Source organism: Helianthus annuus, chromosome 12 (genome assembly GCF_002127325.2).
Source record: "Helianthus annuus cultivar XRQ/B chromosome 12, HanXRQr2.0-SUNRISE, whole genome shotgun sequence".
Lineage (NCBI taxonomy): Eukaryota > Viridiplantae > Streptophyta > Magnoliopsida > Asterales > Asteraceae > Helianthus > Helianthus annuus.
In genome coordinates this window covers 86,834,902-86,861,350 of record NC_035444.2, presented here as the reverse complement: position 1 = coordinate 86,861,350, position 26,449 = coordinate 86,834,902, and the positions used below count along the sequence as shown (strand labels likewise).

Genomic DNA, 26,449 nt, shown 5'->3' with positions numbered 1-26,449 from the left:
ATCCCAGCTTATCGAAAGGGGGAGTCTGATAGAAGAAGAGAGAGATTGATGAGGATGATTACAGAGAAAGATACTTTGGAAAGAGCGAGAAAACCGATCAAGACTGAAGACTCAATACACTGAAGACTCGTCATCATCCAAGGGGGAGTTTGTTAGTGCATATGTCTGTTGACTTCGTCTTGTATCGAGTCGTGTAATAGAATAGATAAACCAAGACACGTTGTACGAGAGAAACGGGAAACAGGTCTGAACCAGCAGGTTCATGCGACCCGGCCAGTTCGTGCGAACTGACCAGTTCGTGCGACCTGGCTAGTCTGGTTCGTGCGACCTGGCTGTTCCTATATATAGAGGGTCTTGGGTCTTCATTTGTAACTTCTGATTCCGGTAGCGAAGCTCTGCCAAAGTGTCGCCAGCTCGTGTAACGTTGTGAAATCAATACAAACGACATTTAATCTACTTCTAAGTGCATATCAAGCTGCAATGAAGATCAAATCAATGAATTCCGCCTCTGATTTGGTCTAGAACTCTTCTGATCGACTCGTTTAGATCGATTCCCCGATCCTACAACATACATATCATCGTACACGTTTTAGTCAATATTTCACAATAATCTCACACATATCATTCGTTTTTACATACTCAAAACTTCATGATCATTTTATATGTTTAAATTCGTTGTACTCAGTTATTTCGAAACCTTATTACGTTATAATTCGAAGCTTTAATTCGTAATAAAACTTGGTTTTTTTACCTAAAACATATATTTAATTCACGTATTCATTTTGTAGTTATCTCATTCACATGACGACACATATTCATCGTTCGCTTTAACACATAATTGTTTTGATTACAAACTACCACAAATACGAGATTTTACACGTTGTTATATCGAGTTATACAATTACAATACTTAAATTCATACTTCTATACATGTTTGATACCTAAAAATATATTAACCATACATGAAATAACCTATATTATCCCGAACATCAAACACAAGGGACTGTTTTCGTCAAAAGCTGGAAGTTACTCGGCTGAACTCAGTTGTGACACGCGCTTGGTAACAAGGTTCTCTCCGCGACCCGCCTGGCCTGGTCAATCCGCATCATGTCCGAATCAACTACGAGATTGGCCAATTTTAAGCGTCTATCTCCCAACTAGTCACATTTGTTTCAATTCTAACACCAACCCTAATTCTCTTCTATAAATACACCTATTCCCACACACTTTTCCACTTTACTAACACCTAAATCACACACAAATCCTCCATAAAACTCCCTAAGTTTCTCTAATTTTGAGCAGAATGTTTAAGGGATTCAAAGTGGGTTCTAGCTCACTTCCACGACTATTTCTTCTTGTTTCTTCTTTTGTTTTTACTTGGATAACCTCTAGGAAGGTTTTAACAAGATTACCATGGTAATCTAAGGTTAAACTTCACCATATTTGAGGTCCAAAGTGACTTGTATTTTCTGATTTTGTTCATATTGTTGTAACTTTGTTTTCTTATACTTTTCTCACCGTTTTTTCTTCTACAAAGCTTGGAACACCTCTTGGAGTGTTTCCACAAGATTACCAAGGTAATCTAAGGTGGAACATCACCATTTTGAGGTCCAAACTTTCTGTTTTGAAGAAACTTATTTAAACTTTTAGAAAACGTAACATTTCTTACTTGAATCTTGTACCTAGGAACCTCCTAAACCCATCAATGGTTGTGGAACTTGTTAGAGTCGATTCTCACAAGTTTAGAGGTGCAAACAACCTCCAAACTTTCTGAATTGTTAGGGTTCATTACAACCCACAAGTGTTGAAATCACCTAAGTTTGCCATAAGTTCATATGGTGAGACTTATTTTAGATGCAAGTGTGAACTTTGGATGCTTTGGCATTCCTAACTTGATTCCACACCTCACTTGATGTTTTTGTTTAATATTCCAAGTAGCTTTCTAGTATTAAAGTAACATAACCCCGTCTAGCCTCCGACACTTAGTTAACTCTTTCCATGTCGTGGTGGTTCACCCGGGTTATAGATTACTTGGCTACTCGACATATATTAGTTAGTTTCTTTTGTTTCTTGTTCTTCATGATCCTCCGAATCATCTTCGTGATGATTTTGTGTAGTGGTGAATCATACAAAGAGGTTAAATCCTCCATGCTTGACTTACATGATTATACATGACAATCTTGTTGGACCTAGTTTTAGGATATGATTAGAACTATATAAACATACATATATATATATATACACACACACACACACATATTTGGCCAATTTGTGATAATAATCGGTTAATGGGCAATTTGGGACCCATGAAACCATACATAACATAATGTCATAAACGAGTACTTAGAACTAGATAATACTTTTGTGAATAGATACTTTTTGTACTTTAAATTCTAAATCCCGAATCTAGCCGTTCCATAAACACCATGTAATCTTACCATTTATTCCCTATTCATAAACAACTTGTTACTCACGGAAATCGGAAGGCTTTGCAATGTTGTGAGTATACTTGACACCCCTTTTACCGTTTTACGCTTTTTGGGTGCAATCATACTTACAAACAATCCAATACATGCTTACTATTATGTTATGCTTGATTCGTATGTTCTGGGTTTGTTCGTTTTGTGATAAACTTGTCATTAACTTCGTACGAGCCTACCCTAAACATGTATAGCGCTATAGGAGTAACGCACCGCCTATGAACGTTGGGTTATGTTAAGGCATTCATTCATACTTGCGTTAAACTTTGGTTTGACTTGTTTGTTCACATGCCGGTTTATACGTTACTCTTAAAAACTAGGTTTGCCATGTGAATTGTTCATTTTTATACTTATATGCTCGTGCTCAAACTTGTATACTCGCCAATACTTTTTGTATTGAACTATACTTTTAAACGCGTTACGGGATTATGATGATGACGATGCATGGAACTTAGTAGGATGCCTAGAAATGCATTTTAAACTTTAATACTTGTTGTATTGTAATTCATTTGTTTCAATTTGTTGTATTTTATTTCAAACAATGTAATAGATTCTTTTAGTAATGAAATGGAATTTATAATTAAATTCTTGTCACATTAGTGTTGTGAAGTCTCTTGCAATCTCGTTTTCGTCTCAGCCTGATGTTTCCGTCATCGGTTTGGGTATGACAACTAGATCTGTTTTACCGGTGATGGGTATTTTACTGGAAACTTGTTTTACCTATTGGAAAAGTTGATTGGAGTTTACCTAGGGGTTGATGGTTATGGTGGTGGACAAGTTATAGCCGACAGAGAGGGGAAACGGGGGAGGGAAGGTTTTGTGGCGGTGGTTACAGTGTGAAGGTGGGTTTGCGGCGATGGTTCATTTTTTTGGAGTGGAGGGTGAGGAATCCGTCGAGGATAAGGTTTTGGAAGACGGTGGAGTAGCATTTGACGAGTTGGGGGTCGAGTTCAGGTTCGAAGGAGTTTTGGGTTTCGGTGCCGACATTGGTGGTGATAGGTTATAGTAGTGGTGGAGTGGTAGACTTGTCTTGCGAGGAAGAAAAAGATTCCGGTATTGGGTGGTGGCGGTGGTTGACGGGGTAGATGTTTAGTTAGGGAGAGCCGGAGAAGAGGATGCAGGGGATATTTTAGGTTTTAGATATAAAACATGGCCCTACCTGAATTATATATATTAATAACTATTTTTATTTTAATGTGATAATTGTTGTTTTTTGATGATAAGGGCATTTTAGTTGTGTCACACCCACTTAACTGATAAAATTAGTGTGCAAAAGTTAAAGACTATAGCTGTAATTTTAGAAAGTTAGAGAATGTAGGAGAAATTTGGACAAACCACGAAGACTATCTAGGCATTTTTGTCTTATATATATTAAATGGCAACCATGTCTATACTCATAAAATGACACTATTTATAGCATGGGCTAATCCCATACTGTCACGTGGCAACTTTTATTTATTTAGTTTTAAATAAAATTCTTTTGTCACTTTAATCCCTAAACTTTGCTAATAACATTTTTACCCCCTTTACTTTAATAAAAAAGTTTTAAAATTCCTTTCTTCTTTTTAATTTATTAATTAATCCCTCAACTTTGCTAATAATATTTTTACTCTCTCTATTTTAATAAAGTTTTGAAATTTCTTTGTTCTTTTTAATTTAATTAATCCCTCAACTTTGCTAATAAAATTTTTACTCCCTCTACTTTAATAAAGTTTTCAAAACCCTTTGTTTTCATTCCAAACTTTACTAATACAAATGTTTTGTCCCTCTAATTCAATAAAGTTTAATCAACACAATTTAAGTCCCTTAACTTTTCTAATAATATGTTTACCTCTTCTACTTTAACAAAGTTTTCAAATTCATTTGTTTTTCTTTTTTAACTTTACTAATATACATGCTATTTTTTTTGTCTATATTTTGACGTTAATTTTTCTAACATCATTCGCCGGTCCAACAATTACGTTTGAATATAATTTTCCTTACGATTGTACGTTATCTCTTTCAGTCGGTATATCGAGTGCGAGTACTGATAATCCAAATTATCAAAAAACAGAAAAAAGCAAATAAATTATAAATCTCCCTCCCTCCCTCCCTTTCTTCCCATAACTGTTGCTTAACGCCACGCCATCGTTCCCACGTTTCATCTCCACCTTACGTTATCTTTTCATCTTTTATTTATTTATTGTTATAATTTATAACTACAACACAACACAAAACAAACCTCTTCATCTTATTTCATATCATAGATATTTTCTCTCTCCCTCTCCACCACCGTCGGTGGCTCCATGGATTCACATCCCTGCCACCTCACCACCGTTCTCCACCTCATCCACGACCACACCAACCTCTCTTCTCAAATTGGAGCCGCCAAAGAGATCCGCCGCCTCACCAAAACCTCCCACCGGTGTCGCCGACAATTCTCCGCTGCCATCGGACCCCTTGTTTCCATGCTCTCTTTGCAGTCTTATGATGCCAACGAGGCAGCTCTGCTTGCTCTGCTTAATCTTGCTGTTAAGGATGAAACGTATGTTGTGTTTTTTTGTTTCTGTTTTCTGAATCATAGGATTCATCAAAAGTTTGTGGTCTCTGCTTTTTTAGTTATTTGGCTTTTGGTTTTGATTGGTTTACTGGGAATAAAGAGGTTGGGTTACTGAAAATAAAGAATTTGCTTTAATTGATCCATAATTTTTTAAAAATAGTATTTTTCGGTTTTCGTACCAATTAATATTGTTAGTTTTGCTTACTAGAATTTACGGATTTGTTTTTACTAATCTAACTTGAGAAGTTTTTATTTAACAACCAAAAATAAATCCGTAACTCTTGTATGGGTAAAACGGACAATATTAATTGACACAAATATCGTTTGCTTCGTTTACCTGGAGCTTACAAATTTATTTTTAGTTAGAGTTTTTATTTAAGGGTTAGTGGATTTTATCATCCTAAACTATTGGCTATTGGCCGCTGCCACCCCCAACTATCACTTTGACGTCCATCACCCCCAACTTAACACTTAGTGTGTTCTGTCACCACATCGTTAACTAATCACTAACTTTAGATCTCATTACTATACTTTTGGGGGTGTCATAGGGATCTTAGGAAGGTTTTAGGGATCTTATGACACCCCAAATGTATAGTAACAAGATCAAAAGTTAGTGATCAGTTAACGGCATGGTGACAGAACACACTAAGTGTTAAGTTGGGGGGGGGGTGTCAAAGTGATAGTTGGGGGTGGCAACGGCCAATAGCAAATAGTTAGGGGTGATAAAATCCAATACCCCCTTTAATGATAAAAAATAAGTGGGTGGGCAAAACAGAAGATATTGGTTGGTAAAAGGGTTTATGACGGATTTTCTTCATGTATAAAGATGCTCAACTTGGATGGTTTTGGGTGGTTCTAAAATCTCAACTAGAAAAGTTTATATTGTTTAATGTAATGATTGTGATTTTCTAGACTAGTTTAACAATTAAAGATCTTGATTGATTAATCTTGAAGTAAGTTGTGGTGGGTATTATAGCTTGTCACTTTCTATGGTAGACGTGTGCATTGTTGTGTTTAATTCATCATTTAATAATGAAGACAACTTTTTTCAACTTTTGTCTCTGTTGAACTCTCCATTAATATCTTTCATTTTTCATAATTATTAAGTTGTGAAAGATAAAAATAATACATCAATCTAGGTTAATTTGTGTGACATTTTAGCTTGATTAGGTGTTAAAATGATATATAAGTGAAAAATCAAAATTTTGTTTAGAGTAAATTATGTTTTTGGCCTTTGTGGTTATATCACTTTTACCTTTTTAGCCCAAAAAAAAATTTTTAACATTTGAACTCCAACGTCTTTTTTTCTAACCCTTTTGGCCCCTAACGTCTTTTTTTCTAAACCTTTTGGCCCCTGACGTCTTTTTTTCTAACCCTTTTGGGCCCCTAACATTTAATGGATGAGGTTAGTGTTACGGGCCAAAAGGGTTAGAAAAAAAGACGTTGGGGGCTCAGGTGTTAAAAAAAAATTTTTGGGCTAAAAGGGTAAAAGTGATATAACCACAGGGGTCAAAATCGTAATTTACTCTTTTGTTTATTTGAATTTAGGTTTCCAAATCTAAAATCTGGTTATTTGCAGCAACAAGATTAGTATTGTGGAAGCTGGTGCATTGGGACCAATTGTTAGTTTTCTTCAATCTATGGATTTAAATATGCAAGAACACGCGGTGGCGGCTATAGTCACTCTGTCTGCATCTCCGGTGAAGAAGCTAGCAGTCGGTGCATCCGGGTGCATCCCATGTCTTGTAAATATCTTAAACCGTGGCTCACCGCAAGCGAAGATGGATGCAATGTTGGCTCTTTCAAATCTCTCAACCGAACCGGACAATCTTACATTAATTATGCAATCTAACCCGGTCCCTAGTTTAGTAAACATCCTTAAAACCTCGAAGAAATCATCGAAAATCACGGAACGATGCATCTCGGTTCTAGAATCACTAGTTGAGTTTGAAGACGCGATAGTTTCGTTAACTTCGGAAGAAGGTGGAGTGCTCGCGGTTGTGGAGGTTCTGGAGAGTGGGTCACATCAAAGCCGGGAACACGCGGTAGGGACACTTTTAACTATGTGTCAAACGGATCGGTGTAAATATCGCGAACCGATACTAAAAGAAGGTGTGATTTGTGACACTCGAGGTTTTTCCGAACGATCACCTTGTAATATTTCGTATGTATATAAATATTATTAAATGAAAACGTGATTTTTGCATGATATGTGATGTATGTATGTATTATATATATATATATATATATGAGAGCCGAAACCACGACCCGAGACCATGACTCGCAACCGGGCGGTTGCGAGTGGGCCACTCGGTCTCGAGTGGGCCGTTGAGCCGAAACCGGTTTGGGCCGAAACCCCAAGCCCAACCCAAAACCCCCCTTAGTCTTGTTGACACTTGGTATATATCCCACCTTTCCCCCACTTCTTTCATTTTACACAACACACCAACACATACACTCCTTATTTCTCTCTCAACTAGAACACCCCAAAACAACATCCCAACCTTCTCCAACTTTCGGATTCAAGCAAGGGATTTCGGACAAGGACTCGGTCAAGCTCGGATCACTCGGACACTTCATCTTCTCTCATTTTCTTCCCTTGTCTTCGGCTCTTTCTTCTCCTAACCGGTTAGTGTCCTAGTTTGTGTATAGATTTATGTGTAATGGATGCCTTGTATATGCTTGCTTGAATGATATGTATATGAAATAGAAAAATGTTTGGTTAGTAGTTTATGCATGATTATTAGGTTGTTTTGGAAAGTTTGTGAATATGTGTTAACATGACTAAAATGACTTGATATTGGTAGTTTACAAGTGTTCATAGCCAACTACACTATGCTTTAAAGTTTCTTGCAAAAAAAATGATGTTGATAAACATAAGATTTCGGCTATATATTGTATGTTCTTTGTTCTTGCCATGATAATCTTGTCATAAATATGTGATTTTTGGTTCATAAAAGGTATGATTTGTTATAGTGAAAACCCTAGAAAAATATGAATATAGGATGAACTTGTTGAATGAGGGTTTGAAGATTCAAAAATGGCAAAGTTTGATCTATCTTTACTAGTATTCAGATTAGGAAAAGTGTTAGTGAAATATTATTGGTAGTTTCCTAATCTGGGTCTGATTTTATGTGTACAATTTGGACTGTCATACCTGCATCATCACGTGTGTATGAAAGTGACAGATTACGACTCGCAACCACGGCATTACGACTCGAAACCACACGGTTGCGACTCGCAACCAAAGCATGACAAGTCGAAACCACGAGATTGCGACTCGAGACCACGCCGTTGCGACTCGCAACCAAAACGTGACAACTCGAGACCACGGTTACGACTCGCAACCATATCGTGACAAGCCGAAACCACCTGGTTGCGACTCGAGACCAGCTGGTTGCGAGTGGGCTGTTCATTTTAGTTATTGGGCCATTCTGTGTTGGACTATCTGTTAAATGGACTATGTGTTGCTGTGTTCTGTTTGACTGTGTTACTGTTAGGGCCGGCCCAATAACCCCACGACTATTTACTTGTATGCATGTTATGTGCCTGTATATGTTCTTACGTGATTACTTGTACACCGAACCTGACCTATACCGGTAACCATGTTAGGACGTGGTGACCAACGTGATTTACAAGTAACCTAAACCTACCGAGCAACCCAAGGTGAGTTCACAACTTAAAAGCATGCGTCCCGGTGGTTTGGGACACGAGACTAACAACTCTATCCCCTGGTAAAAGGGGATACCATTTACATACCTTCCCTAGTTATTGGGAACAAAACTTACTTTTCCTTCCCGGATATTGGGAAACCTTTTGGTTAATTACTGTTTATACGGATTGCAACTAACGGCACTAAACGAAACTCTATCACTCAAGTCCCTACTACAAATACCGATTAGTCGCCGGGTTAGGCGAACGGGTTATTAGTTGATAGCGCTATTTAGGTGTTTACCAGCCTCACCCCGTGCCCTGGTTTGGGACGGGCGTGAACTAATGAACTCAGAAATCCGTCAATGATGATAGAACATTGACATCGGGGCATCCTGCGGATACGCAACGGTTACCTAGTGTTCGGTATTGGAAAAAACAGTTTAGTCGCTAACTTTTGGGGTAGCTCCCCAGGGCATGTATAAACGGATAAATTAACCGGTGAAACAAAGTTTTTGGTAATTAAAACTGGACAACTAGTGAACTCACTCAGCATTATTGTTGACCCCTTACTGCATGCTTTGCAGGTAACCAGTGACGAAGGAGCTTGCAGCTTGGGGACGTGTAGTGTCTGTCCACCCTGGTGTTGGGTGTTACCTTATTTTGAATCATGAACTTGTTTTTAAACTACCGTACTTATGCTTCCGCTACTTATGACTGTTTTGAAACTTAAAACCTTAAACTCTGAACTTAATATTTGCTAAGCTTATGAATAGTAAGTATTACTTTTGTTATCCACTTAAGTATTCGGTATAATTGGTGGCTGGATCCTGGTCAGTCACGCCCTCGAAGCGGGTGTTATCCGCAGGTGGATTTTGGGGGTGTGACAGATTGGTATCAGAGCCATTGGTTATAGTGAACTTGGTTTTAAAAAGGGGAAAATCTTTTTGGAGAAAACCAGACTATAACCCGTGACTCGCGACGACACTACACTCCAAGTGCAAGGCTCAACACTTTTGACCTCATAGCTCGGACCAGTGTCTACTTGTTGCTTACTTTATGTTTCCTGTTATGCTATACGTACTAGTGTGCCTAAACTAGATAGATACACCTCTCTCTTCTATCTCATTCTCGCTACACTACGACATCACACTCATACTGTGTTTTCTGGTTATGAAGACAATGAGTGGACGTGGAAGGGGAAACATCAACATGACGCAGGCTCAGTTCACTAACCTGCTCAACACAGTGGCTGCGGCTTTTGCAGCTCACCCTATAGGTCAGCATGCACCTGCGCAACCACCAGTGTGTACTTTCAAAACTTTCATGGATTGCAAGCCTCTCCCTTTCAACGGCACTGAGGGTGCCATAGGTCTTCTGCATTGGATTGAGAAAATTGAAGCTGTTTTTGCCGTTTGCGAGTGTCCTCCTGCAAATTGGGTGAAATTTGCTACTGCTACGCTCGAAGGAAGCGCGCTTTCTTGGTGGAAGGCGCAGATTCAGATGTTTGGGTTGGAAACTGCAAATGCTACTGCGTGGGAGGATTTCAAGGATATGATTAAGGATGAATACTGTCACCGGGATGACATCCACAAGCTTGAGAATGAGTACTATGAACTCAAGATGGTTGGGTCGGAAATTGAAACATACACCAAGCTGTCAAATGACTATGCCGCTCTTTGCCCAAACATGTCACGACCAATGTACCGAAGGATCGAACTGTATATCAAAGGTTTGGCTCCAGAGATTCGAAGCCATGTCACTTCAGCCAACCACACTACCATTCAGCCGATTGTTCGACTTGCTCACAAACTCACTGATCAGGCTGTAGAGGAGGGCAGGCTGCCCAAAAGGATCAGTGCTACCGTCGGAACTTCTAGTGACAGCAAGCGTAAGTGGGAAGGAAGTCAAAGCAAGGATGCTAACCCCACTCAGGCCCCAGCGCAGCAAAGGAAAACTGAAAGCAACAAAGGCACTCAGCAACAGGGTGGCTACCGGGGAAGCTACCCTAAGTGCAACAAGTGTAACAAGCACCACAATGGGGCATGTAACAAGGGCCAGTGTCAGCGATGCCACAAGATGGGGCACGAAGCCAAGGATTGTAGAAGCCAGTTCCCAGCAAGACAGAATCAGCAACAACCCCAACAGCAGCAGCAGCAGGGAAACAACCGGGCATGTTTTAAGTGTGGAGCTGAGGGGCACTTTAAGAAGGATTGCCCTGAACTGAATCAGAACCGCAACAATAATCAGGGAGCTGGGAACAACAATCGGAACAACAATGCTGGGAATGGTGCTAGAGGAAGAGCTTTCGTGATTGGAGCTGGTGAAGCAAGGAATGACCCCAATGTCGTGGCGGGTAAGTTCCTACTCGATGATCGTTATGTTTCTGTGTTATTTGATTCCGGTGCCGATGCTAGTTATGTATCCCTACGTATTAGTAAGAAGCTTAAGCGTCCGCTTTCGTTACTAAGTTCTCCTCATATCGTCGAGTTAGCTAATGGTAGAGACATCGAGGTCTCACATGTTGTCAAGGGTTGCAAACTAGAGTTGTCTGGTCAGACATTTAGTATCGATCTTTTCCCTGTTACTCTTGGAAGCTTCGACGTCGTTGTTGGTATGGATTGGTTATCCAAGCATCGCGCTGAGATCCTCTGTCAAGAGAAAGCAGTTCGTATTCCTCGCCGTTCTGGCAAACCCCTCATTGTACAAGGTGGCAAAAGTGGAGAAATCTCCGGCGTTATTTCTTTCTTGAAGGCCCAGAGGTGTTTACGAAAAGGGCACACCGCTATCTTAGCACTTGTTACCAACACGCAGGAAAAGGAAAAGAGGATTGAAGACTTTCCAGTAGTGCGTGACTACCCCGAGGTATTTCCTGAGGAACTACCTGGACTCCCTCCCCATCGTCAGGTCGAATTCCAAATCGAGCTAGCTCCCGGAGCAGCGCCAATAGCTCGTGCACCGTATCGACTAGCCCCCGCAGAATTGAAGGAACTCTCTACTCAACTACAGGAACTTTTGGATAAAGGGTTTATCCGCCCTAGTTCATCACCCTGGGGAGCACCGGTACTCTTTGTTAAGAAGAAGGATGGCACGTTCCGAATGTGCATTGACTACCGTGAGTTGAACAAGGTTACCATCAAGAATCGCTACCCTCTCCCGCGAATCGACGATTTGTTTGATCAACTGCAAGGATCGAGCTACTATTCTAAGATTGACTTGCGATCAGGCTACCATCAGTTAAGGGTCCGTAATGAAGATATTTCCAAGACTGCGTTCAGAACTCGTTATGGTCATTATGAATTCCTCGTTATGCCCTTTGGAATGACCAACGCGCCTGCAGTATTCATGGATCTTATGAACCGAGTATGCAAACCCTACCTCGACAAATTTGTGATCGTGTTTATAGACGACATCTTGATCTACTCGAAAAGTCAGGAAGAGCATGAACAGCACCTACGCCTTATCCTCGAACTCCTTCGCAATGAGCAACTGTACGCCAAGTTCTCGAAATGCGACTTCTGGCTTCGGGAAGTCCATTTCCTTGGGCACGTGGTTAACAAGGACGGAATCCACGTCGACCCGGCTAAGATCGACTCTATAAAGAATTGGCCTACCCCTAAGACTCCAACTGAAGTTCGCCAATTTTTGGGATTGGCAGGTTACTACCGCAGATTCATTCAGGGATTCTCAAAGATTGCACAACCCCTCACTACGCTCACTCAGAAAGGCGTCACCTACAAGTGGAAAGAAGCACAGGAATCTGCTTTTCAGAGGCTTAAGGATAACCTCTGTAGTGCTCCTATTCTCTCGTTGCCTGAAGGCACTGACGACTTCGTGGTTTATTGCGATGCGTCTATTCATGGGCTCGGTTGCGTGTTAATGCAACGCGAGAAAGTTATTGCCTATGCATCCCGACAACTCAAGACACACGAAAGGAATTACACTACGCACGACTTAGAACTAGGAGCAGTGATATTTGCGCTTAAGATATGGAGACATTACCTGTACGGTACCAAGTGCACCATTTACACCGATCATAGGAGTCTCGAGCATATCTTCAAGCAGAAGGAATTAAACATGCGACAACGCCGATGGGTTGAACTTTTGAATGATTATGAGTGCGCCATCAAGTATCATCCGGGCAAGGCCAATGTCGTGGCAGACGCCCTCAGCCGAAAGGACACTATACCACGGCGCGTGCGAGCATTACAACTTACCATCCAGTCTAGTCTCCCTACCCAGATTCGAAATGCTCAGAATGAAGCACTGAAACCGGAAAACATCAGGGCTGAGTCCCTGCGAGGATCGAGACAACAACTAGAACAAAAAGAAGACGGCGCCTACTATGTGGCAGGGCGCATTTGGGTCCCACTTTACGGAGATTTACGAGAGCTTGTGATGGACGAAGCCCATAAGTCCCGTTATTCAGTACATCCTGGTGCAGATAAGATGTACCACGACTTAAGGACCACTTACTGGTGGCCTGGCATGAAAGCCCACATAGCAGCCTACGTTGGCAAATGTTTGACCTGCGCAAGAGTCAAGATCGAGTATCAGAAACCAGCAGGCCTACTACAGCAACCCGAAATCCCGAAATGGAAATGGGAACAGATTTCCATGGATTTTGTTACAGGGCTACCTAGATCTCAACGCGGGAATGATACTATCTGGGTGATAGTAGATCGTTTGACTAAGTCTGCACACTTTCTGGCCATTAAGGAAACAGACAAGTTTTCTACCTTGGCAGAAGTCTATTTAAAGGAAGTAGTCTCCAGGCACGGGGTGCCAACTTCTATTATTTCCGACCGAGACGCTCGTTTTACTTCCGAGTTGTGGCAAGCTATGCACAAATGCTTTGGCTCACGTTTGGACATGAGCACCGCTTATCACCCGCAAACGGATGGGCAGTCTGAACGCACCATCCAAACCCTGGAAGACATGCTTAGAGCATGTGTGATCGATTTTGGCAAGAACTGGGAGAAGCATCTACCGTTGGTGGAATTCTCCTACAACAACAGCTATCACACTAGTATTCAGGCGGCACCTTTTGAGGCATTGTACGGTCGTAAATGCCGATCACCTCTTTGCTGGGCGGAAATAGGTGACAGTCAGCTCACAGGCCCAGAACTAGTGGTAGACACAACAGAAAAGATTTCCCAAATCAGGCAACGCATGGCGGCAGCTCGTGACCGTCAGAAAAGCTACGCTGACAAGCGTAGGAAACCGTTAGAATTCCAGGTCGGGGACCGGGTTCTACTTAAAGTCTCACCCTGGAAGGGTGTGGTTCGTTTCGGTAAACGAGGCAAACTGAATCCACGGTATGTTGGACCATTCGAAATTACCGAGAAAATCGGTAAGGTTGCTTATAGATTGAACCTGCCTGCAGAGCTAAGTGCAGTGCACAACGTATTTCACGTATCTAACCTGAAGAAGTGTATGTCAGATGAAACACTTGTGATTCCTTTTAAGGAACTGACGATTGATGAACAGCTACACTTTACTGAGGAACCGATTGAGATCATGGATCGAGAAATCAAAACCCTCAAACGTAGCCAGATACCCCTTGTGCGAGTTCGTTGGAACTCACGACGCGGCCCAGAGTTTACCTGGGAGCGGGAAGACCAGATGAAGTCTAAGTATCCCCAGCTGTTCCCAAACGAAAACCCCAGCACTGAAGCTACAACCGAATTTCGGGACGAAATTCCAAACTAACGGGGGGATGATGTGACACCCCGTTAAAACACGCTAGCTTGGCAGTGGCTGCTTCAACTTTCGGGACGAAAGTTCTTAAAACTTGGGGATAATGTGACACTCGAGGTTTTTCCGAACGATCACCTTGTAATATTTCGTATGTATATAAATATTATTAAATGAAAACGTGATTTTTGCATGATATGTGATGTATGTATGTATTATATATATATATATATATGAGAGCCGAAACCACGACCCGAGACCATGACTCGCAACCGGGCGGTTGCGAGTGGGCCACTCGGTCTCGAGTGGGCCGTTGAGCCGAAACCGGTTTGGGCCGAAACCCCAAGCCCAACCCAAAACCCCCCTTAGTCTTGTTGACACTTGGTATATATCCCACCTTTCCCCCACTTCTTTCATTTTACACAACACACCAACACATACACTCCTTATTTCTCTCTCAACTAGAACACCCCAAAACAACATCCCAACCTTCTCCAACTTTCGGATTCAAGCAAGGGATTTCGGACAAGGACTCGGTCAAGCTCGGATCACTCGGACACTTCATCTTCTCTCATTTTCTTCCCTTGTCTTCGGCTCTTTCTTCTCCTAACCGGTTAGTGTCCTAGTTTGTGTATAGATTTATGTGTAATGGATGCCTTGTATATGCTTGCTTGAATGATATGTATATGAAATAGAAAAATGTTTGGTTAGTAGTTTATGCATGATTATTAGGTTGTTTTGGAAAGTTTGTGAATATGTGTTAACATGACTAAAATGACTTGATATTGGTAGTTTACAAGTGTTCATAGCCAACTACACTATGCTTTAAAGTTTCTTGCAAAAAAAATGATGTTGATAAACATAAGATTTCGGCTATATATTGTATGTTCTTTGTTCTTGCCATGATAATCTTGTCATAAATATGTGATTTTTGGTTCATAAAAGGTATGATTTGTTATAGTGAAAACCCTAGAAAAATATGAATATAGGATGAACTTGTTGAATGAGGGTTTGAAGATTCAAAAATGGCAAAGTTTGATCTATCTTTACTAGTATTCAGATTAGGAAAAGTGTTAGTGAAATATTATTGGTAGTTTCCTAATCTGGGTCTGATTTTATGTGTACAATTTGGACTGTCATACCTGCATCATCACGTGTGTATGAAAGTGACAGATTACGACTCGCAACCACGGCATTACGACTCGAAACCACACGGTTGCGACTCGCAACCAAAGCATGACAAGTCGAAACCACGAGATTGCGACTCGAGACCACGCCGTTGCGACTCGCAACCAAAACGTGACAACTCGAGACCACGGTTACGACTCGCAACCATATCGTGACAAGCCGAAACCACCTGGTTGCGACTCGAGACCAGCTGGTTGCGAGTGGGCTGTTCATTTTAGTTATTGGGCCATTCTGTGTTGGACTATCTGTTAAATGGACTATGTGTTGCTGTGTTCTGTTTGACTGTGTTACTGTTAGGGCCGGCCCAATAACCCCACGACTATTTACTTGTATGCATGTTATGTGCCTGTATATGTTCTTACGTGATTACTTGTACACCGAACCTGACCTATACCGGTAACCATGTTAGGACGTGGTGACCAACGTGATTTACAAGTAACCTAAACCTACCGAGCAACCCAAGGTGAGTTCACAACTTAAAAGCATGCGTCCCGGTGGTTTGGGACACGAGACTAACAACTCTATCCCCTGGTAAAAGGGGATACCATTTACATACCTTCCCTAGTTATTGGGAACAAAACTTACTTTTCCTTCCCGGATATTGGGAAACCTTTTGGTTAATTACTGTTTATACGGATTGCAACTAACGGCACTAAACGAAACTCTATCACTCAAGTCCCTACTACAAATACCGATTAGTCGCCGGGTTAGGCGAACGGGTTATTAGTTGATAGCGCTATTTAGGTGTTTACCAGCCTCACCCCGTGCCCTGGTTTGGGACGGGCGTGAACTAATGAACTCAGAAATCCGTCAATGATGATAGAACATTGACATCGGGGCATCCTGCGGATACGCAACGGTTACCTAGTGTTCGGTATTGGAAAAACAGTTTAGTCGCTAACTTTTGGGGTAGCTCCCCAGGGCATGTATAAACGGATAAATTAACCGGTGAAACAAAGTTTTTGGTAATTAAAACTGGACAACTAGTGAACTCACTCAGCATTATTGTTGACCCCTTACTGCATGCTTTGCAGGTAACCAGTGACGAAGGAGCTTGCAGCTTGGGGACGTGTAGTGTCTGTCCACCCTGGTGTTGGGTGTTACCTTATTTTGAATCATGAACTTGTTTTTAAACTACCGTACTTATGCTTCCGCTACTTATGACTGTTTTGAAACTTAAAACCTTAAACTCTGAACTTAATATTTGCTAAGCTTATGAATAGTAAGTATTACTTTTGTTATCCACTTAAGTATTCGGTATAATTGGTGGCTGGATCCTGGTCAGTCACGCCCTCGAAGCGGGTGTTATCCGCAGGTGGATTTTGGGGGTGTGACATGATTCCGGGACTTTTGGAACTAACAGTTCAAGGAACTTTAAAATCCCGAACAAAAGCCCACACATTGCTTCGGTTATTACGTGAATCACCGTACAGAAGACCAGAATTTGAATCCGAGACACTCGAGACCATCTTGAGCAACATAGTTTCACAGATTGATGGTGAAGAACAATGTGGGAATGCTAAAAAGATGCTAGCTGAAATGGTGCAAGTGAGTATGGAACAGAGTTTGAGACATTTGCAACAAAGGGCTTTGGTCTGCAATCCATCTGATCTATCAATCACAGCTTCTTGTGCTTCTGAAGTGTCTTTGAAGTAAATCTTTGTCAGTACTAGGTTTTTTTTTTGTCTGTTTGCTGTCCTGTTATTACCCACAGAACATGTATGTTATTATTTACTAGCCAGTCCAGGCCTTGTGGTGATGAGGTATCATGAGACTGGTTGATGTTGAACTTATTTTTCTTTTTTTTTTCTAGAGAGTGATTGGCTAAGTCGAGAGAACGGTCATACTTTATTTTTTCTAGAACGGCTAACACACGTATCTTAATACGTCAACGTTACAAACCTTAATATCACTAGGTTAGAAGCACTTTGGTAGTCATGCTTTAGTGACATGATTTTGTGCATTAAGGTCGTGTACTTTAATTGGATTATGTATTTGAGTTTAAAAAAAGAAATACATCGTCCGCAAATGTCGAAAAGAGAGGGAGAAGAGGCCGCAGATGTGAGGGAAGGAGAGCTTGTGGTCCGTGACCATGGACCATCCGTGAAAGAAAGAAGTTGTTTATGTGAGATAGACAGGAGAGAGAAAGGGGTTCTGACCTGACCTCGTCCGTTACAAAGAGTATGAAATTTTTTAAGGTTTGTAAATCATATTTTCGTGGTTTATATTTTTTTTTCAAGTGTTAATAAATTATTTTACTAGATGAGATTGGTCAAATTTTGGATATAGTAATTTGAATGATGATGTGTTGGACTTTATTTGGGGGTTTCAAAAGTTAGGGGGCCTAATAAAAGACCAAAGACTTGTCGAGAGTGGAATTTGTTGGTACCAAAATGGAAGTTTTGTAGTGGTAGTGGTATGAATTTGCAATTTGAAGTCAAGATAAGCATTCTATTAGCACTAGAGGATTAGTGGATGTGGTTTGTTAGACTAAAAGCGGGTAAGTCGGTTAGATCTAAAGGTTTGATCGATTTGGAATTTTCTGGTTAGGTGGTTTGGTATGAAATTTCTATATGACAAAACAATTTCTGGTTAGTTGGTTTGGTACGAAATTTCTCTATGACCAAACAATTTTTAGTTTAACCAAACCATGTATAATAATAAAACTGTTAATACAGGACCTCTAGGTTTGGGGCTGTTTGTTTGGTAGCCTCTGAATGGTTATTAAGAGGCTACCTCTTAATGGAGTCATTAAGAATTTTACCAATGAGAAGGTAGAACAATGTGACATGTAATGATTTACCATTCAGATGTTACCTCTTAACCATTCAGACTTGAGGTTACCTCTTATTCATTCAGAGGTTTTAAACCATTAAGAGCTAGCATCTGAATGGTCATTAAGAGGCTACCAAACAGCCCCTTTCTTTATTTGAATCCCTATGTCCGGTTTTTCTTTTTCGTTTTAATAGATGTGGGTTTTAAGTTTTTTTAATTACTTTTTGTTAACGACTCAGGATTCTCAACTATTATTAAACATACTAGCATGATGGATGATGTTATACTATCTCTAATGCTGTAGGCGTCTTTAGGCATCCTTAGCTGTCACGTCATCTGCAAAATCATATTTTTAAAAATTCTTAAAACCTTTATTTCATCTCCAACCCTATAAATATCCTTACTTTTCTAAATTTCCATCTCATCACAATACTTAAATAAAACTTTTTTTTTTTTTGGTTTGGCACACCTTATCACCAAAACCAATACAAACATGCATCAATAATTAAAGGCTCCATTGTTAAGGGACTTAAAGGGCACCATTGCTCCAATGGAAAGGGCTTGTAAGGGCAGGGGCGGACTTATGTAAAAGTATCGGGTTCCCAAGAACCCAGTCGGTTTTTAATTATTAGTGTAAATATATATAGTAAATCAAAAAGGAACCCATATATAAAATACAAAGGGAACCCATAAATTAAAAGCTTTGGTGGTTCCCTGGTTAATGCGCCTACTTGTTCCATAGATACTCGGGTTTGAATCCCGCATTCTGCGTTTCTATATGTTTTTATTTCGTTTTTTTTTTTAAATTTTTCCTTTAATGAAAAACCCATTTAGGGTTACACTCACACAAAACAAAACGCAGCAGAAGAAAAGAAAAGAGAAGTCGCAGTGCAGAACAAGAAAACACCGCATCCACCCTCACCCTCACCCTCTCTGGCGACCACCTCCTCTCCTCCGGCCGTCCTTCTCCGGCGTCATTCTTCTCCGGCGACCGTCTAAATGAACTGTTTTGAGCAAGAAGACTAATCTTTTAGTTAGGTATGTTAAATTCACCAGCTTTAGTTTTTGGTCTGGGGCCTTGTTCTAGAGCAATTTTACATTATAAAAGTGTTTGTTGATGATGATATTGTTGGTGGATGAGGGTGCAAATGCAGCTAGTGCTTTGATATATTTTGAGTCCTCCCTTCATTTACTCGACGATTTTAAGCATCAAAGTAGGCGAAATCTGAGGTAAAGTTTCTTTCAATTTTAACTCAAATACTCAATAGAAGATAGATTTTGATATGAATTCGTTACTTGTGATTTGTGGTTTTCATAGGATAGTTATTTTATTTGATATGAGCTTTAGCTCTTTAGCAATTTTAGTTTTTATGAAACCTGAATTTTTGGGCTAATGCTAATAGAAATTTGATATGAAATTTAGGTCTTTATTACATTCCGTGACCCGACCCGACCCAACCTGCTGCTCACTGCAGACACCAAACGCCCCACATGCACCATAAACTTCACAAGATCTATTTGGTTGATACCAAAACAAATTCCACTCATGGTAGCTCTGCAACAATTACAAGTGCTTAATCTGCCCTGAGATGTCTATGATAAATCTTGAAATAACCAATAGATTGTATAAAGAAAAAGTGAAATAGTTGTTTCTTTGACCTTTTTGTACCAAATTCCTATGTAATAATTGGAAGAGTTACCTGGTCTATAGAAGCCCATTTCAAAATTTTCATCACTAGAGACAATTGTCTGGTCTCCATAGAGAGATTGATTTGCAGTTATAGTATCCGCTGCAGATGAGACAGTAGGAATGAAAAAGATATATATAAACAACTGAGAAGCTATTAAATTAATCATGCTTTAATAGTTTATTCTGCTATGATTCCCACAATCATGAGCATGGTAATCTGAAAAAGTGAAGTATTAAAAGAAAAAAAACTTGTGGTCAACGCTTAACAGACAACTTGGCCCCACCCGAAAATTATAACGTGTGGTTGTGAAAATTTGACCATCCAAAAAAAGTGAACCCATAGGAAAAAAATCCTGGATCCGTCACTATGTAAGGGCAAAGGTGTTATGGATGTATTGAAGGTAGTCCAAACCTAAAGATTCGAAAGTCATAAGTTCAAATATCACAAATGTGTCTGACACGTTAAAAGAAATTCACCATTCTAAAAAAAAGGATAAAATAAACAACCACGAAGAATCTGTTTTTTTTTTACACCACGATTTCCATTCTAAGATATGACTTTTTGCCTCATTCTTTACCCAAAGATAAGAGTTTGTGTTGATCTCTTCCAAAAAAAACATTTGTATAATATTTGTCTTGTTGTTGAAAACCCTCTCTTTTTATGCTCTCCAAATCGTTACATGTTGCTAAATAAATCATCTAAATCAAATTTTTGAGTGATGGTTCATGTTGTTGCATCAATCAATATCGTAGAACTTCTTTCACCAAACTGAAGGTTGCCAAAGGGAGTTTACACCGGTTAATTTGCATCCATACTTCTTTTGCAAACAGGCATGCGGCTAGCAAGTGATCCACTGTCTCTTACTCCAGGTTAAAGTTTACTCATAGCAATGAATTATGGTTCATGCCCTGCCTTTGTTAATTGTTAGTATGGTGTCGCACAACTTTCCAAGCAAAAAAATGTTTGTAGTTCCCATGTTGACATGTTGTGCTGGTCTCCTTTCCCTTTCTTCTTTCAATGAATGTGTTAAGAGCAAACTGAATGCATCCCTGGACCATCACCATTTATCTTTGTTTGACAAGTTTTTTGTGTCGGCCCCCTTCTATCTCTCTCTCTCTCTCTCGTACCTTTTCATATTTATTCTACTTTTTTTTGGTTAAATGTCATTTTAGTCCCTGTGGTTTGGGTTATTTTGATAATGTAGACAAAAGGTTTCATTTTTTACATGTGGGTCTAAAAAGGTTTCACCGTTGCCATTTTGGTCCACTGGGTTAACTTCATCCATTTTTTATGTTAATGAGAAGGCCAATTCAGTCATTTTATATGACCGAATTGCCCTTCTAGTTAACAGAATTACATATAAAATTACCGAATTGGCCTTCTCGTTAATAGAAAAAATGGATGAAGTTAACCTAGTGGATTAAAATGGCAATAGTGAAACCTTTTAGGACCCACAGGTGAAAAATGAAACCTTTGAACTAAACTGGCAAAATGACCCAAACCATAGAGACTAAAATGGCATTTAACTCTTTTTTTAAAAGAAAACTTCATTAAAAACACACCTCCGACGCAAACGAGCAAAAGGCCAAATAAAACACACACCCCCTACCCAAACGGACAAAGGGAGAAAATTACAACATATACAGAGGGTATTTACACCAATCACCCCAGCTAATATAATTACATGATGTTCTATTTTTAATCCAAGCATACCCTCTCTACTTAATCTCCTTAACAATCTCCTGCGGGCTTCGACTGATTTGATTGAAAACCATCTCGTTCCTTCCTTTCCATATGCACCAACACGAAATTATCACCAAACCTTGAATGATTTTCTTTGCCTTCTTTCTAACCTGAGAATAATTGTGTATATCCAAAATGTCTTTGAAGTTGAAAATATTTATCGGGAGGATTTTACACCAAACACTTAACTCCTACAAAACCCAAATCGCCATTCAACATCCAGTACAAAAAGACCACCACAAACACTAGTATGTGTACCTAATAACCAACTAAACTTGTCGGAACCCACATGCTGATATCGGAAACTCTTTATGGCCACTATTCCAATTACCTATGTTTACCTCATTTCACCAACACTTCCAACACTATTGGCTTCGTCAAAAGATTTCAAATAAAACAAACTTTTAGATAGCTCACCATTGTTATGGATCATCACACACCATCGACCACCACACACAACTGAATGCCATAACAAACCTGTGTGCAACTAATTAGGTTAACATTTTGTTACACTTTAGTAATGAGAAATACAAAAGGAGTTATTATATGATATCAAGTATGACAATCAGATGGCGGAATCAAAAAGAGTTATTATAAATCATGTAAGTCTTGAGGCGAATCTTGTACAATATGATATCAAGTAACACAATCAAATGGTGGAATCAAATAAAAGTAATGATTCAAGAACACGATTGTCTCAATGCATACAATTTCAATAACTTGGTGACTCGTCTAATACAAAGAGAACTCTCTCTAGAAAACGTTCTCTCAAAGTGGCTAACCTAGAAATGAAATGAAAACTTGTCTAGGTAGCCCATGCCCCACGTGGGCTCCCTATGGGCCTGCCTGACTCACATGGCCAATAAAGCCTAACTCATAACCCATAGCCCATTGTGTATATTTGATACATCAATCTCACACTTTTAGGCCCAACAATCTCCCCCTAGACTGATGCTATCAAATCGTCCTCATAACGTGAATCGAGCAACATCTTCAACGAAGTCTATGGTTGTTAATAGTTTTTTACAAATCTATTAATACGAATACAAATTACAATTTTCTAAAAACTTCATTGTAGACAACATTAAATGTCTTGGAAGATTAACATCATTATCTACAATTAATAGTTTAATTTTGTCTCTACTTTTGACTATAAAAACTTCGTTGTACTTACCATATGAAAACACTGGTTATTCTAGAAACAAACCAACTTTCAATAGCGATTCTCCTTATTTTGTTTATCGTCATCACGAAACATATAGCTAGAGAAAAATTGTCTTCTTTGATCTCGTGTATTACAATATGGCTAATTAATGATATCATGTGAAATGAAAAATAATATGTATTTATTGAATTTTTTAAATTGACTTTTTTCTTTAAGTTGTACCTTTTTTAGATAATTTAAATATATTATTAAATATAATAGTAACCTTGTTATTAAAGAAGAATTAAATAGGAGGATTTTAAATCATAAATTTAATATTATAAATCATAATGAAAAATAGTTTTGGTATAAATTAAGTATGAAATTAAAATTTGAAATTGTATCAATTACCATAAAATATGATATTAAATATTTGATTTACCAAAAGTTTCGGTATTCGTTATTATAAATCAGGAAAAAATTATTTATACATTATCATATTATAAATCAAGAAGATGTTTGTGCTTTATGGCTTGTATTTCAAGTATGGGGAGTCTTTCAAAAAAAAAATTTTGATTTTTCATTTCTAACCCAAAGGTTTTATTTTTTGCATTTTAACCTTTTTGTTTTTTTTTACTTTTAACCCACAACTTTTCATCTTTTGCAATTTAACCACAACACATTTTTATTTTCAACTTTGATCCATGTATTTTCCATCTTTTTCAAATTTTTCGTTTTACGTTTTGTTCTGCTTTTGCGAGTGAACACGTCGTAACGTACGTGTGGGTTTCAAATTTTTTTCGACTATATCTTCCCGTTTGACAGGACCGTCACAACGCGTCTATTTTTCCCTGTTTGACAGGTTCGTCGCAACGTGCATGGTATTAGATCGACTTAGTTATTCTTTTCTATTTTTACATTTCAGTCTTATTTCTTCGCATTAACATGTCGCAACTGGCATACGTGGTTCAACGATTTTACGTATGTTTTTCGTTCGGTGTTATTTTTTTCTTTTTATTTATTTTATTTTTACGAGCTTTTTCGGTGTTATTGGTCGCTGGTAGTTGTGTAGCATTAGTGCTACTTGGCACGGTCTACCCCCCCCCCCCCCCCCGCAATGCGAGGGCCCTTAATACTAGTTAAAACCTATATAAATTAGCAACTATTTTGTGCTTGGATGACTTGTACTTTTGGCTTTGGGTGTCTTTCAAAAAAAACTTGATTTTTTTATTTTTAACCCAAAGGTTTCTACCTTTTTCACTTTTAACCCTACATGATATGTTTTTTTAACTTTAACCCAAAACTTTTTATTATTTGCAATTTAACTTCACAACTTTTCTCACTTATACTTTTCATCTTTGGCAGATTTTCGTTTTACGTATAGTTCTAAATTTTCCGAGTTAATACGACGCAACATACGAGTGTGGTTCAACTTTTTTTTATGTTTTGTTTCAAATTTTGCAAGTTAACACGGCGCAACGTACATGTGTGGTTCAACGATTTTACCTCTATTTTTTCATGTTTGACAGGTTCGTCACAACACGCAAATCCTAGGTCGAGTCAGTGTTGGTGGTCGATAACGGTTGTGTGACGTTAGTACTATTTGACATCGTTTTACGCCCCGCCGCAACGCGTGGTGTGCTTTGGGGGTTTTTCAAAGAAAAAATGGTTATGCATATGGATGTCGTAAGCTTGGCTTTGGGGGTTTTCCAAAAAAAATGTTTTTTTTATTTTTCACCCAAAAGTATTTCATAAATTACTTTTAACCCAAAACTTTTTATCTTTGGCAATCTATCCTAACAACTTTTTTTACTTTCAACTTTGGTCCTTTATAGTTTTCGTTTTTCGCAAATTTTTCGCTTTATGTTTGGTTCTAAATTTTGTGACTTAATACATCGCAACGTGCGTCTTTGATTTAACGTTTTTACGTTTCGTTCTAAATTTTACGAGTAACACGACGCAACTTGCTGTTGTGGATGGACATCGTCTATTTTTTTCCCGCTTGACAGGTTTAACATAACGTACGGGCCCTATATTTACTTATTTATAACTAAAGAATCCCCGCCGCATTGCGGCGGGTCTCAATTCTATTCTAGTTACTATATAATTTACAACATTCTGGCGCTTCACAAGTTGTACAGTTTGCTTTGCAAGTTAGTATATAATTTACAACATTCTGGCGCTTCACAAGTTGTACAGTTTGCTTTGCAAGTTGGACAGTGGTTTAAACCACTTTTATTTTTATCTTTTCTCTGAGGTATTTCTTGTACTTTGCGCATCTTTTGTTTTTACAGTTGTTTTGTGTATATTGTGGGCTGGTATTGTGAAATGGTGATGGTGGGTTATTTGCCTGCTTATCTGAGCCTTTCTCCATGCTTTTCTCATGAGGTTTTCTCTTTTATACACAAAATCACCGTACAAACAAAAGATGCGTATGCGTTTGTAACTAGAGAATCTGAGGGAGAGATAGAGTGTATGGTGGTCGGCAACCGACGTATGTGTGGCGGAGCAACGACTGCTCTACCTAACTCTTCTCTCTAGAATCTGGATGTCCACGGTGGCATCTGTCTAAATGGTCGTCGTCGCCAGTATGGATGTTGATGTCTAGTGCCGTAAGTAGGTGTCGGTTGGGTAGTTGACATGTTTTCTACATGTGGATTTTATTTTGGGACTTTTAAAACCCACCGCCGGATGCTTGTCGTTTCGGTGATGCTTTGGTGTCTGCTTGGGAGGGTTCACATGTTTTCTGGGTGTGGGTTTTGTTTTGGGTTTTTATAAAACCCATCGTGGTTTTTTTTTTTTTTTTTTTGGTTTGAAAACCCGCATATGGAAATTCGAGATAATTGTTGGGTTTGGTTGTTGTTTGTATCCGGTCATCGCTCATGATTCGAAGTGGGTTTTGTTTAAGTCTTGATTCCGTTGATTTCTTGGTTGTGTTCAGTTGGGTGAAAAAAAGAACGTCATATGTGACGACCTGAAGGTTCATTTCGGATTGCTGGGTCACTTTGGTATGGTTGATTCAAGTAGTGTTTGAATTCCTGGACCCGTTACCAAGAGATCTGTTGTTGTAATGAACCAATAATTTGGGACCATTGCATACTAGATTTACAACATATACATAATACATCATCTTGAGAGGAAGGTCCAGTTTTGTTACGGGAGAGAGAGTAATATAAGGTGTGTTATGGGAGAGAGAGTATTGAAAGAATAACATCGCCCTGTGATACAACCATAACACCAAGACTGAAAACATATAAAAACAATTAGTCGCAACTCAAGTAAAATATAAAAAGTTAATTTGTGCATACTGAGAGTCGCAGCTCAAGTAAAATATAAAATAAAAACAATTAGTCTTAATTTAAACATGGTAGGTTTATTAATTTCTAAGTTTTATTTGTTAAATTTACACGTTTTAAATTGTTGGTTGTAAAAGTTATGTCATATTTATCTAGATATAAATCTGAAATTTGAATGTTAACATGATAACAAATCGACTATCCAAGCTAAAAAGAAGACACAACCATATAGGCAATGGAATAAC

The 26,449-nt window shown here is 39.0% G+C and overlaps 1 protein-coding gene and 1 long non-coding RNA gene across 2 annotated transcripts; both read left to right on the top strand.

Moving 5' to 3' along the window:
* Positions 1–4,615: 4,615 nt before the first annotated feature.
* Positions 4,616–17,348, top strand: LOC110895397 (U-box domain-containing protein 3). Its single transcript, XM_022142708.2, has 3 exons — positions 4,616–5,004; positions 6,599–7,138; positions 16,896–17,348. Exons 1-3 carry the CDS (start codon positions 4,766–4,768, stop codon positions 17,209–17,211), a joined length of 1,095 nt encoding a protein of 364 aa, XP_021998400.2. The 5' UTR covers positions 4,616–4,765; the 3' UTR covers positions 17,212–17,348.
* Positions 17,349–18,949: 1,601 nt separating this feature from the next.
* LOC118484964 lies at positions 18,950–20,065 on the top strand. Its single transcript, XR_004875230.1, has 3 exons — positions 18,950–19,368; positions 19,485–19,560; positions 19,754–20,065. It is a non-coding gene; the product is annotated as an uncharacterized LOC118484964 (long non-coding RNA).
* Positions 20,066–26,449: the final 6,384 nt, after the last annotated feature.